Source organism: Capra hircus, chromosome 8, assembly GCF_001704415.2.
Source record: "Capra hircus breed San Clemente chromosome 8, ASM170441v1, whole genome shotgun sequence".
NCBI classification, from domain to species: Eukaryota; Metazoa; Chordata; class Mammalia; order Artiodactyla; family Bovidae; genus Capra; species Capra hircus.
In genome coordinates, this window is record NC_030815.1 from 105,060,045 (window position 1) to 105,075,072 (window position 15,028).

At 47.0% G+C, this 15,028-nt stretch overlaps 1 protein-coding gene across 1 annotated transcript in view; it reads left to right on the forward strand.

Annotated features, from left to right (window-relative positions):
* PAPPA (pappalysin 1) overlaps nt 8,290-15,028 on the forward strand; it is a 259,119-nt gene continuing 252,380 nt past the window's right edge. Inside the window, exon 1 of the mRNA XM_018052683.1 lies at nt 8,290-8,710. Within this exon, the coding sequence (XP_017908172.1) occupies nt 8,290-8,710 (421 nt within the window). The remainder of the gene's footprint in view (nt 8,711-15,028) is intronic.

Genomic DNA, 15,028 nt, shown 5'->3' on the forward strand with positions numbered 1-15,028 from the left:
ACCTACATCATCCCATATCATGGAGGTAGGGTTATGTCCACATGATAAGGTGAGTAGCAATACAAGGTAATGCATGATAGTGCTGACTGAATGGCTTGAAAATGAGACAGGAGAGTCTCAGAGGAGGAGGAGCTTAACTCTGATTGGTGGAGGGCACAAGTAAGGTTTCCTAAAAGAGCTACCGCTTTCTTCAACTGGGTTTTAAGAATTTGAAGGACTTCAGATGTAAGCAGTATCACATATTTGTCTCTCACAGACTTCACTCAATCAGTCTGTAAGTCTATCCATGTAAAGTGGGAGGTACAGATGAACTTATTTAAAAACAGAAAGAGTCATAGATATAGAAAACAAACTTATGGTTACTGGGGGGAAGTAGGGAGCAGGGTAAGTTGAAAGGATTGACATACACACACTACTATCTATGAAATAGATAACGAGAAAAAGACCTATTGTATAGCACAGGAAAATCTACTCAATACTCTGTAATGGTGTATATGGGAAGAAAGTGGATACACGCATGCACACACACACACACACACACACATCTATATACCTGAAAATAACGCAACATTGTAAATCAAATACACTCCAATAAAATTTAAATAAAAGGTACATGCCAACAAAAATAACAACAAAACCAACAAAGCACAGAATTTGAAGGACTCAAGCTGAGATAAAACGAAAGAAGCAGGACATTATTCTGGAAGCCACCCAGAGGCAGGAGTTACAGAGGTTTCCAGAGTTCACCCAGTACTCACTGATCCCCTACTCAGTGTAAACCATAGAGTGCTAACCCCATGGAGGATCTCAAAAGGCAGAAAACTCAGGCTCCTCTCCAATAAGCTTAAGATCTGTCACGGAAAGCAATACAAGGACATGCATGTAAGAACACAGGACAGGAAACAAAACTAAATAATCCTCTGGGAATGACTTATTTTAATGTTTAATAAAGAATGATGTCATGGAGAAGGTCACATTTCCACTAGGGGGAGAAAAGCATGGAGACTGAGTTTGGGTTTGAACACATACCTGCTAGCCAGATGATTTGGGGTAAACTGCTCCCTCTTTCTGAACTTGGGTTTCCTCATCAATTAAAACAAGCAGAGCAAAACCAACCTAATTGAGTAGTCAGAATACATGTCCTCAGGTCCATGCATGGCATACAGAAAGCACTCAACAAGTAATGCAAATCTTAATTGATAGAAACTGATTTCATCAGAAAGCGCTGTTGGATTAGTTTCCCATGAAAAGGTCTTCTTCACTGAACAACAATTAATTGCATGCCTTCAACCTCAGCTGATATAAAAAGTGGCTGATTGGATGTGATTCTGCAATTTCTCAAAAAGAAACGGAATTGAAAGCATTGCCCATTATGTGACTCAAGGCCTCTTCTCAAATAAGCCACAAGATACATTTGTTCTGGAATTAAGAGGAAAGGTCATCACACATTTTATTTTCCATTCAACTACAATGACAATTAAACAAAAGGTGAAACCTACCAAATGAAGAAAATGCCCACAATTTCCTATTTATGATTTTTCACAAAGCTTCCTTTTCCTTAAGATTATGGAGATATTCTGACTAAAGTTTAAGACATACAACGATTAAAGTTAGCTTAGAGTAGACACCGCCAAGCAGTTAGGAATATGGACTTTGAAGTGAGACAGACTTGGGTTCAAATGTCATAAAAGCCAACCAACTTTATCCAACTTAATTTTTTTTTTAACTTGGAAAATGGGAATAAGAAAAACTACAGATTGTAGTTTTGAGGATGAAACGAAATAGTCTATATAACCACTCAAGATAGCAGCTTATCTCTCATAGTGAATTCTAGCTAATTATTAATTTACTGAAGAAAATAAAAGATAAAACAAAACTCATAAAATTAGATGTTTTTCCACAAATAAAAAAAGCAGTGTCAAGCAGTGATAAGTGAAAGTGAAGTTGCTCAGTCGTGTCCAACTCTTTGCAACCCCATGAACTGTAGCCTACCAGGATCCTCTGTCCATGGGATTTTCCAGGCTGGAGTGGGTTGCCATTTCCTTCTTCAACCTTCAACTAAAAATCGCAGCTTAAGTAATGCTTTACACAGTGGAGGTGAATAAAATGAAATTCCTTGTCATGAGCCAGGGACAGGGGTTGGAGTTTAGAAGTTGCTATTTCAGCTTCCTAGTCATAAAACTGCAGAAGACTAGAGGAGGACTCCAGTTCATTCCAGGGCCTCCCACTTGGGGACACAAAGTTTCAGAAAATACAGAGGAAAACATTTGGAGCTTGCCAGCTCCACCTCTAGCCAGAGTGGTCCCTAAGCCCCATCTACCCATCCTCATTTCAGGCATAACAGCGTGCTCCCTGGCTCTCTTTTCTTTGTGGCTTTGTAGAACAGGCAATTCTTTTTATTTACTTAAAAAAACTTTTTTGGCTGTGCTGGGTCTTCATTGCATTACACAGGCTTCTCTAGTTGTGCTGGATGGGCTCAGTAGTTACAACTTACGGTCTTAGATCCCCCTTGGCGTGTGGGATCTTAGTTCCCCAAGCAGGGATCAAACCCATGTTCCCTGCATTGGAAGGCTAATTCTTAACCAGTGGGCCACAAGAGAAGTCGCGAACAGGCAATTATTAAAACATGAAATTCAATTTTTTTTTCAGATGGAGCTTGGAGATGCTAAAAAAAAATACTCAGGGCTGAAAATAAAATTTATTTTTTAACATGATTTAAGAAGAGAGAAGGATAGGCAGGAAACTACTGAGCAATTCAGATAAATTAGGTTCAAACTTACCTCCTAGTTTTGTGAAAAGTTAAAAGCTGAGTACAATGCCTAACACATAGCTGGTGCTTAATGCAGATGAGTTATTATCACTGCTGGCATGAATCTTACGACTGTCAACTTGAGTACATGTGTTAAATTAATATAATTAAACTACTGCATGGGAGGAAGTAAAGAAGCTAATGTTTCTGCAACACCCACTGACATGTGTACTCATCACTATGCAACATGATACTCATCCCCACCGTCTCATTTCATCTCCCAGATAACCCCATGAAATGTCTGAAAATGAAAAATGAGATTCAAAAGGTTAAGTGATTCTTCCTGGGCCCCAGAGCTAGAACACAGAGTACAAGGTCCAGATTTAGTCTATGTGATTCAGGATTTGGTTTTTTTCTCCTGTAAAATGGGATGATTTTTAGACTTCCTCTGTAGGCTTGTTCCAAGGATTAGGTGGCATCATTCCTCTAAAAAGCATTTAAACATTGCTTGGAACACAGAACATAGTCACTAAATGTAAGGCATGATTAGAATTGTTCTTTAGCAAAGGTAGGATGTGGATTCACTTTCTTTCCCAAAGCCTGAATTCTTCCTAGTAAACCTCCCTTGGGCAGCCAGTGAACCTCAGTACCTCTGTCTGTGTATCCCTACATGCATCATCTGGGAAAGAGGAGATTGGAATCACGCATTTATTAAGAGCCTGATATATTCATAGCATCGGCCAGATTAGCATCATAGCAAAAAGTAAACAAGCATAGAGAAGCAAAATGCATACATACATCTATACATGTATGTGAATTTATGGATTTGCAAATCAATCTCTATAAATATGTGTGTGTGTGTTTGTGTGTGTGAGCACGAACATTAAGTTGCTCACTTAGGACACTTAGTTGTGTCCGACCCTTTGCAACCCTATGGACTGTAGCCCACCAGGCTCCTCTGTCCATGGAATTTTCCAGGCAAGAATACTGGAGTGGTTTGCTATTTCCTTCTTCAGGTGATCTTTTCAACCCAGGGATCAAACTCACATTTCTTATGTCTTCTGAATTGACAGGCAGATCCTTTATCACTAACACCACCTGGGAAGCCTGTACACACACACACACACACACACACACACACATGTTCTGAACGAGCAGCTATAATTTTATGCAAAGTGTTGAACCAGGCATTAGGGCAGACACAAATATGAAGGCAACAGACTCTGTCCCACATGAAAAGCAGGGACAAGCAGATATATAATTAAGCCTGATGGTTGGCTTTGGGAAAATACCCAGAGAAATTCAGAGGAAGTTTCATGAGAGCCCAGAGGAGGGAGCCCTTCCGGCTGGGAGGGAAGGGCATGGGGACAGAACTGGCCCTTGAAGAGCCTGGCCTAGATGGGTTCCAGTCTTGTCAACAAACACACCAACAAAACGCATAAATAGGACCCCAGGAACAAAGCAGGATCCTATCTTATGAAGTTCTGGATTCTACCAGGCAGGCAGTGCTCACTTTGGAATTCTGAGATAAGAATAACCCTTCTGGAGTAAGGAGGTAGAGCTCAGTGTGTAGATGAAAGACGACCAAAGCTCAGAGAGCCATAAAATGTAGATTCCCAGAAAGGAAGACGGAGCTGGTTGATTGAGCTTCCACACTGCATCAGATACCACAGCATCCTCAGGACAGCTCCACGATAAGGTCACTGAGATCAGAGAAATGAAGTGACCTGCTGAAGGCCGCAGGAACCCATGAGGGTGTGACTCGGAGATGAGACCTCTGAACCAGACACACGCCTTCAAGCCCTTCCCAAACTTCAGCACACCTCTCACAGGCTGCCCTCCTGACTTCCAGTAAAGAGATAGTGAAGCTTACTGGCTGCCAAGTGCGGTTTACTAGAATGTAAGCTTTGGGCAAGAAACTGGATTCACATCCTACCTTTGCTAAAGGACAACTCTAAACGTCGAGTCAATGAGTGTGAGCAAACTCCAGGGAGCCTGGAATGGTGCAGTCCATGGGGTCACACAGATTTGGACACTACTTAACAACTAAGCAACAGCAACAATTCTAATAACACCTTACATTTATTGAGTATGCACCTTACAACTCCCTGGGAAAATACCCTGCTTCTAGTTATTACCAAATAAAATATTAAAGGAGTATATCCTAAGAGTGGAGGAACAGGTCTTTTTGTTCTATCAAAGTAGTTTTTAGAATGAAAATCCTCAGAAACAAAGGACTATTTCGAGGGTAGGGGGGAATTGACCAAATATGGGGTATTTAGATGGGAGTTACTGCCATGTTCCAAAAATATGGGGACTCCATTACACTTCAGATTTGGAAGTGATCTTAGGAATCTCCTGACTTGTAATTTTACATAGGAGCAAACTTAGGTCAAAGAGTTGACACAGAGTCAGAACTCAAGTCTCCTAACTCTCAGATGATTGCTCTTTGACCATAAATGTTAAAAGGAGACGGGCCAAATCCATGAGTAATCAAGGGATGGAGTAAAAGAGGGATGGTAGTATTTGACATATTATTTGTTACATATAAATAAATAAGAATGGCATGCATAGGCCAATGATAAGGGTGGGTCATGAACCAAGGGTTAGAATTCATCCAGTTCTAATCACTCAGTTAGAAACAAACACATACATGTGTACATAGATATATACATCCATAAAAGTATGTGTGGCTTCAAGACAGGTGGGATAGAATAATAAATGTATGTTCCATGAAAAGACCAATGAAAAGTCTTTTAAACACATTTTAAACACATTTAGGGGCTAAGTTCCAGAAGCTCAAAGAGCTATGAGACTCAGATCTCTTTATCCCTTCCCCTCATGCCTGTCACGGGACAGGAATGGTGACTTGGCCTCCCAGATGTTTGCTTATCTTTCAGAACCTAAAAAAGTACTTGGTCCTTGACAGTATCAGTAGAATAAATGGGTTTATATAGCATTTTTATAGCTTACAAAATATTATATACCCGAAAGCATCTTTTAACCTCAAAGCACGTTTGTGAAATACATATCCCATTTTAAAGGCTCAGAAGTGCCAGGTTAGCAAAGCGCCTGGCTCAGGGCATGGCACTGATACGTGTTGGGGTGAGTGAGACTTAGAACTATAAGTCCCACATTTTGAGCTTTGGTGGGAGAGCTGACAAAGTCCCAAAAGTCTAGGAATATTCAAAACTATTGTATGCAATGACTTAGAAGCCCTTGGAAGGAATACAGTTTCCAAATGCCTAGTAGCCATAATCGAAATGAATTAGTAGTCAGGTTCCAATTTCTAGTGAGAAAAGAGGGATTCTGTAGGATAGAATATATGGAGTTCAACATAGGTCTTATTAGTATCATTATTAAATGCCAACTTCATGAGTTTTATACTTGACTTGGAGGTGCAGAAAGTGAAAGGTTTGCCTGGGCAAATTCCTTCTCCATGGCATTGTTTCTGGAAATACATTTATGATATAATGCCATTTCCATTTTATAACTGGAGAAGCTGATTTCATCCATTCTGAGCCTAAGACTATATGACAAGTTCTTCCCAAAGCAAGAAGATCTGAATCTGGGATCTCCCGTTTTCAGAACGGTGCCATAATCCCTGCACACCACATGCCGGCTTTTATGGGGGACGTCTGAGTCATTTGCTCATCCTACAAATCCGCATACTTCAACCAGCACATACTCTTCACTAGTGTTCACCCTCCCGAAGCAACCAGGAATGACCCCAGCTCTTAGGCAGGATCCACAGTAGCCCTGAGGACAGGAGACACAGGAGGAAAGTCAAGTTAATCCCCCTGAAGGCTTCCAGCTCACTATCCACATGCAAGCCTCACACAGCATATTTTCATCACTGTTCTATTTGAACAACCCAGTAACTAATAATTTGTAATCTACCACTGCTAACTCATTTTAACTTATTTAACACTTGGAAGGGGGAAAAAAAAAAACACAACTGTTTTGCCATAAGGGGGAGCTTTTGAGTTCTACAAAGAGGGGGAAAAAAAAAGAAAAAAAAAATTACATATATGTCCCAGTTCAAAACAGATCTACAAAGCAGCAAATGGTCAGATCCTTACCTGTGACTTTAACAGTGTAAGAAGGACCTGAATTTCTTAGATGGAAAAAAAAAGGCAAAATAATAGGTGTTTATCTAATTTTTTATATAAAACAAATAATTTCTAACAAATTTTAAAGTATTCAGGAGTATTCAGAGACCTAGTTGTGCTGAGTCTACAGCTTCGGGAAAGCAAATGCCTTTTCTAGTTGCTTCTGATGATTCCTTGAGGACTTTGGGACAACATTTGGACTAGCTGAAGCCAGCAGCACCGCGGCTCAGGAAAGAGGGGGAGACCTTCACCACTGCATAACTTTAAGGAGATTCCAAGAGGGAAAAGGAGAGGGAAGGCAAGAGAAGGGAAAGAAGAAGGGAAAGAGGCAGAGAGAGAGATACGGAGTGGAAGGAGGGAGAGAAGAGAGTGAGGGTGAGAAAGGAGAATGAAAGAGAGAGAAAGAGCATTACCAAAAAAAAAAAAAAAATCTGAGACTCAAGTTTCAAGACTCTTTATGTGCTATAGAGAAGGATGAGGTTGACCAGCAAAGTGCAAAGGGGATCCTGAGAGAAGAGAGATTTTTCTCCCCTCCAGGAGGAAAAAAAATAAAAAGGTGGGAGGGGGCAGTGAAGGAGGCGGAAAAAAGGAAAAGCAAGCAAAACAAAACAAAAACAGGAATTCGTGTTTTGAGCAGGAATGAGGAGAGCTGGGAGGACCATAAGGGGGTGTGTGCAGAATTTCATTAAATTGTTACTTTAAGATTGTCTTCTTAAAAAAAAAAAAAAAAAAAGGAGGGGGTGGAGAAGCAGGGAGAAGGAGGCAAACGGGAAGGTGGAGGACGGCTGGGTAGCTCGGCCTCTCCAAACTGATTGATTAGTCATGATCCCCGCAGTTTTAACTAGGACTCATTCAATTGGGGAGGTGGAGCGCTCGGGAGCAGATTAGCATACGCTTGTTTACTCATCTTCTGAGGGATTTTTCCCCCCTCTTTCCTTTCATTTTGTGAAGAAGGAGGGAGGGGAGGGGGACTGGGGTGGGGGGGGAGAAGGGGGCTGTGGCTTGTGTTATAAAGGACGCAAAAAATAAATAAATTAGAGCATCTTTTGGGGGGGAGGGAATTCAGCGGATCAGTGTCTTAGAGGAGCTTTTTTTTTTTTTAAGAGCGAGAAATCATATAAAATAAAATGAAATAAAACAAGGAGGAAGGCAACCAGCTGTTAGAGGGGGGAATAAGGCAGATAAAGGAGCGGAGAGAGAAATTAATTGCCAACCAGGAGGAGTTGGGCTGTATTTTTTCAAAGGTGGGGGGAGTGGAGCACACACCTTGAGGAGGAAAGCGAGAAAGAAAAGAAAAAAGCAAGTGGAAGGGGGGGCTCGCCCAAGAAGGGTGAAGAAGCGAAGAAAGTCGAGGCGCCGAGGCTCCTAAAGCTGGCAGCTCCGGGCGGCGGTGCAGGGGCGAAGGGGGGGCGGGGGGGACCGTCGGACATGCGGCTCTGGAGTTGGGTGCTGCGCCTGGGGCTGCTGAGCGCCGCGCTGGGCTGCGGGCTGGCCGAGCGCCCCCGCCGGGCCCGGAGAGACCCGCGGGCCGGCCGCCCCCCGCGCCCCGCCGCCGGCCCGGCCACCTGCGCCACCCGGGCGGCCCGCGGCCGCCGCGCCTCGCCGCCGCCGCCGCCGCCGCCGCCGCCGGGCGGTGCCTGGGAAGCCGTGCGCGTCCCCCGGCGGCGGCAGCAGCGGGAGGCAAGGGGCGCCGCGGAGGAGCCGAGCCCGCCGAGCCGGGCGCTCTATTTCAGCGGGCGAGGCGAGCAGCTGCGCCTGCGAGCCGACCTCGAGCTGCCCCGGGACGCGTTCACGCTGCAACTGTGGCTGCGAGCAGAGGGGGGCCAGAGCTCTCCGGCGGTGATCACAGGTAGGCGAGGGCGCCCGGGCGGGCGCTGCACGGGCCCCGCGGCCCCAGGGGTGCGCGGGTGCCTGGGCGCGGGTGGCGGGATGGTCGGGGGGCTGGAGGGTGTGTCTGTGCAGGAGCCGCCGCTCAGCTGGCGGCTCAGAGGCTCCAGGACGAGCCGCGAGCCTCACTTTGCCCCATCTGCGGAATGGGCGCGCTCGGAAGGTGTCTCTGCCTAGCCCCTCGGGAAGAACGCAGGGAGCGCTCCCGGCCACCCCGGAACGCAGTTGGTGAGGGCTGGTCTTGGGGAGCCTTGTGCACATGAATCGTGTTTTGGATGTTCAGGTGGACTGTTTCTGTTCTGTATGGTGGAGAGGATGACCCAGTTGGGATGCATGTGAATAGAAGCTAGGGACCATTGATTTCTTTGGCTTTTTAATGGAGATGACCCCTCCCCACCCCCGCTTTACTTAGGCCAGTTACCCTGAAAGCCTACAAGGTTGTTGTGATCCTCAGGACTTAAAAGTACTTGAAGTGCCCCAAAGTTGCTCTGTACTTGCTGCCTGCCTCTAGAATTAACCCCCTACCCTCAGACACCCACAGACACGCACACACACTGCCGTCCCGTGTTCTCTCTTTCCAAGCCCCTTGCCTGTCATTCGGAGCTGGGGTGAGACTTTCCGCATGCACACCCAGCCAGTCTTCCCGGGACTAGGCTGCGAAACGGGGCGCTTTTCTCATTTGGGACTTTTACAAGCCCGTAATGAATTTAGGTTCCCCTCCTCACACCCTCCCCTTTCCATAGCAAAACCCACAGTGAAACCGGACACTTGGCGAGGGTTGCAAATCTTAGAAATCCTCCAGCATCCATTTTTCCCCCTCTTAATGAATCTGTGGCAATGTCTTTAATAAAACTGGGGGGCGGAAAGGGAGGGGGCGGCGCTGGAGGAGAGGAGGAAAGTTTTGCCTCTTCTGGCTGGGAGATTCCCTCCCTGCACAAACAATCTTGCCCGGTCCTCGGACGGCTCAGAGTGAGAGTAGGGGTTCCCCCGTCGCTGCAGCCAGGAAACGTGTTGGAGGCGTTTTGCGATCCCACCCCCTTACACACACTTTCTTAGAAGGGAGAGAGCTCTGAGTTCTCTGAGCAGTCCGGCTTCTTTCTGTCGTGGCGTGGACCTTCTCAAATGTTGCTAACTCTGTCCTATTTACATCAAGCCCATTTCGGGGACCCAAACTCTGCTGCCGTACTAAGTAAGCACATACCCGCAAAGCTCCGCTCTCCCGCTACCAAATCCCAAACCGAGAGCTACAAAGTGACTTTCCCCCATGCCTGACGTCATCACATGCTATTTTTTTCTTTTTCTTTCTCTTTTTTTTTTTTTTTTTTTTTTGCGTCTCAGGAAGTAGAGGGAAACTGAGCTCATTCAGTTTTAGCCCCCAAGCTCCAGTCAGCCAGAGGGGGTTATAATGTAGAGTAGAGAAGAGGCGGTACTCATAATAGTAATGCTGATGCTTATAATTCAGGGCTGTGGTGTGTTTACTTCTCTTTCGGAACACAGGAAAAACGCAGAGCCTGCTACTTGGAGATTTTTTTTTTTTAATGAGTAGATCTGATTTTTCCCAAGTCTATACCTGTGGTACAGGGGTTTGGAAACCTTCTCCTCCAGAGTGGAGAGCCCAGGGTTATAGAGGTATCATCAATGAAAAGGTAGTAAATGCATTTTTTCAAAACAAGCAAATGCATACATATAGCACCTGAGATTCCACAGGAGCCTGCTTTATAAATGTCTGCAGTTCAGACAAGGAGCCCCCTCTTGACACACACACACTCTCTTGAGCACTCATTCACTCTCTCACACAAAGATTGTGCAGTAAAATACTTTAATTGGATGGGGGACGTTAGGTTATTATTGCTTGTATAAAATGCCTGGTCCATTTTATGTGTGGAAATAACATTCCTCTCAAAACGAGAGAGAAAGAAAAAAGTCACTGCTGCTGTGTAGCCCCAGAAAGCTCAGAGCTTTTCTCCCGAGGATTCTGGTGGATTTTTTTTTCCCCTCCCCTAGTTGAGTCTGAGCCAGATTTGACGGTGTGTAAACACCTGGCCTTGAGCCAGAAAAGACTCATTCTGCTTATCCTCCACGCGGTACAGGCTGTGGGACTGAAAAGAACCTGCTTCTCCTTGAATTAAAACACAAACAAACAGAGGTTCTTCACAGAAGCACTTCTGCAGCTCCTTCCTCCGTGTCAGTTCAGACTGGGAGAGGCAGGGCCGGCTGAGGTGGGCAATTTGGACAAGGGTACCAAGCCACGTCCTCCCGCAGCGACCTCGGGTGCCCGGTTGGCCACCTGACCTCTGCTGGCGCTCTCTGGCGGGGCGTCGCCACTTTCCTAGGAATCCCGGGTCACCTATCTTGAGAGAGCAGGCATCTCCCAGCAGGGACCTCACTGCTATTTCAGGCAGAGGGTTGCTGCCTCGCTGTCAGGCCAGGCTGCCTTACATCACTCTTTGCTGCAGGATTCAATTGGGTTTCGTAAAGGTCTAATTTTATGGTGCTGTTAAGCGGGTCTGTCGTCTGGCAGAGGCAGGCCTTGCCGCTGCTGGGAGGCGGGCCATGCTCCCAGATCCGCCTGGGATGCTATTTCTACCCCGGTTCAAACTTCACTGACACCAGTTCACACAGGCGCTCAGAGAGGCAGAGAAGAGTGAAGGAGCAATTTGCTTCTGAAGCTCAGAAAACATGCCTTTTATTTTTTCCAAAAGAGAAGTGTCGGTGTGGGGTGGGGGGTGGGGGGGAGGATATATATATATATATATACATATATACACACATATACACACACATATCTGTAATGTGTGTGTGTGTCAGTTGCTCAGTTGTGTCCAACTCTTTGCAACCCCATGGACTGTAGCCCTCCAGGCTCCTCTGTTCTTGGGATTTCCCAGGCAAGAGTACCAGAGTGGGTTGCCATGCCCTCCTCCAGGGGATCTTCCCAACCCAGGGATTGAACCTGGGTCTCTCATGGTGCAGGCAGATTCTTTATCGTCTGATCCACCAGGGAAGCCCACATATATATGTGTGTGAGTATTAATAAAAATGAAAAGGCTTATGCAGGCAAAAGCAGGGCTAAAGTTAGAAAGTGCCTGTGTGCAGGAGTCTCTGAATGGCCCACCCACGGTGGATGGTCGGAGGGTTGGAGAGTCCTTTAAGGCTGTTGTGAAAAGGGTCCTCGGAGGTCCCCCAGGCCAGATCTTGTCTCTTAGGCCAAACAGGGAGACAGACACAGCCAGGGGAGGGGCAGGAACTAGGATTTGAGCCTGGTCATGTCCACTCCCAGGCCTTACCCACTATCCTGCTGAGAAAACCTGTCCAGAAACACCGTCACCTCCCACCCCTCACAGACCCACCACCCAGGCCCTTGGGGCATGGTAACTGGGGTTCCCTTTCAAGTCTGGGGGTGAGGAAGGCTTATTGACACATCCTTTTGCCTTTATAGCGTACCAGGCAGGATCCAGACCCCTGCCCCTCATCCCTACCTGCCCTCCCCCACCATACCTCTCCAGTTTGACAGAAAGAGAAAGAAGGGGAAGAAAAAGAAAACAAGACTCAATTTGCTCCAAGGAGCAGAGGCCCTGGGCAGCAGTTAATCTTGTTAAAGTTTCTCTGACCTGCTAGGTAAGTGAAATGTGGAGCCCACAAGTACGGCTACCTCCTCCCACCCCCATCCCTAGTGACCCAGAATCCCTGCTCACAAGAAGGAAAGGATTTACCTGAATCCCCTCCAGCACCTCCTCCTGCCAGGCTTCTTGCCTTTGTTCTAAATGTTGGACTATTGAGTGGACAGGCTACTGAGAAGAGACTTTTATTTCCTCCCTTCTGCAGCCCACACTTCCCACAATCCACTTAACCCCCCAAAAGCCTTGGCTTTATGGACTGAGGACACTCAGTGGCAGGAAGGAAAGTGACTCTTCCTGGGTGCCTCCCAGGTGCCAGGCACAGAGCTAGGTGCTTGCCTTGTGTCTGCCAGTTTCACCCTCACAGTCACCCTGCAAGGTGGGCACTGTCACCTCTGTTTTCCAAATGAGGAAACAAAGTCTCAGAGGGTGGAAGCTACTTAGTCCAAAGTGGACAGAGCCCAGGTATGAGCTCGAACTGCAAGTGTCCACTTCTTCTTCAGCAGTCCTTTTGGAGAAAGAAGAAATGACCCCCTTTCCTTCTTTAGACCTGCTGCAGACAACTCTTTTCTGCCCCTGTGCTAACTGTATTCCTGCAGATGAAATGGGATAAAACGTGAATCTAAATCTCCTTGGAACTCTGGACGAGACTCGCATATCTGCGTGTTTCTTTTTTCTTTTCCCATCAAACTATCTATCAGACCGACGGGGCTTGGAATTTCTGTGCCGATGACTTCCTGTGTGGTTTGAGTCAGGTCACTTTGTCTTTCTGTCCCTTTGGCTTCCTCTCTGTAAAAGGGGCATAATGGTGTCAGGATAATGCAGGGAAATAAGTAGGCAGAAAGTACCTGGCACAGAACCAGCTCATACTGGGTCGCCACCTTGCCTTCAGCCCGTTTATGCCTTGTTCGGGCTTCCCCGCTAGAGTGGCTGGGGAGTCTGTCTAGAGTACACAGTGTATCTTGGGGAACAAACAGTTGGGCCCCTTCAGATCCCTTCCTTGCACTTTGATTTCCTCTTCTTTGACCTACTTGGATGACTCCTTGGTGATAAGGGCCAGAGGAGGGCCACCAGCACAGGACCAATGAGTAGTAAAGCCAGTTAGCACCCAGGGGGAGGATACACCCTCAGGAACAGACAGTGGCCGCAGCGCATCCCGGTCACAGCGCTGTGATCACATGCCTCTCGCTCCTTCCCCAGACACTCCCCTGACTTTCCCGTTGCCCCAGTCAGCACTTTACGTGGACAGATCGGGTGACTGGAGGCTGTGTCACCCTCGCCCCACTACACCGAGGAGGGCAAACTGGAGGCTAAGAGGTGGAGGGCTCGGGAACGTGCGTTCTGCATGGTCAGCCAGGCATGGACTGGGTCCAGCAGCCCATGGAGAAACAGGGAGACTGAGGACCAGCATCACATGGGGGCTGAGAACTGAACTGTATCCATAAGCTGCCCCTCTCAAGGTGGCCTGAGAGACGGTTTGGTTGAGTTGCTCCCATCTCATAGCACTGAAAATCACCAGCTTTTAAAACCTCCTGCTGCCCAGCTGCCTCCCAGGGATTCAGAGGTCGAGGGTCTGGCCCTGGCCTGGGCAGCAGTGTTTTCCGAAACCTTCTCAGGAGATGTAGAAGGGCTACCAGCAGGAAGAACCGCTGATCCTGCTTGATGCCTCCCTGCTCTGCAGGTGGAGAAGCTGAGGCCTCGGGCAGGGATAGGGAGTAGGGCTTCCTGCTCACCCAGCTGATCGGTGGCAGAGCTTTTAAAGAAGTTCATCTGTTCCAGTTCTGAGTTACCATCAGAAGGGATCCCCTTTCCATTCCCAATTCCACTGTGGTTCCTAGGGGCAGGGTGTGTGTGTGTGTGTGTGTGTGTGTACACACACACGCACACTGACATTCCATTTTTTCAAATCTGGTCCTGTATGTGAAGCCACATTCTCACCTTCTGGTACCTCCTTTAAAGAGCAAACACTCCTAAAAAGGGATAATACATGGAGTGCCGCACATCCGAGTTCAAATGGATCTCTCACCATGCTTGAGCAGTGAGGTGTATTTTTTTTTCTGAGGAATAAGAGGTGGAAAGGAGGGAAGGAATCCCAGCTGGAAGGCATTCCCCACTTTGCCCAGGGCTAGTCCTTCCTGAAAGAAGGCAAGTGTTCCTATTATCCCAAATCCCCTCACCTTACGATCACTCTGAAACCAGTGCTGGCTGCAAGGTGTCTTAGATGAGAGAGAAGACCCCATATACAAGCAGTCTGAGCCTCATCTACCTATGGCTGGTCTAGGGCTTAAGAATTCAGTAAGTGCCTGCTTCTCCCCTCACCTGCTGCCCCATCTCTGGAATTTAATTTCCTTTCCCTCAGTGTCTCTTTTTATCTTTTTTTCTTGCTGCGCTGAGGACTCTGCTTCATGCCTTGATGCACTTACTGGAAACGCTCAACTCGGACCTGACTTGTGGGTCTTGGCCCTTTAGCTCCTTTGAAAACCTGGAACTGAGAGCCAGGAACTCTGGACTCAAGTCCCGGCTTGGCCTCCTCTGAGCTGTGTGACCTGGAGCCTCTGGGGAGAGAGTTGCAGGTGTGGTTACAGTCAGCACCCCCATCTCACAGGTTGTCACGGGAACCAGGTGAGACTATGGCACGAGAAGCTCTCGGCTGAGATCAGAATCTA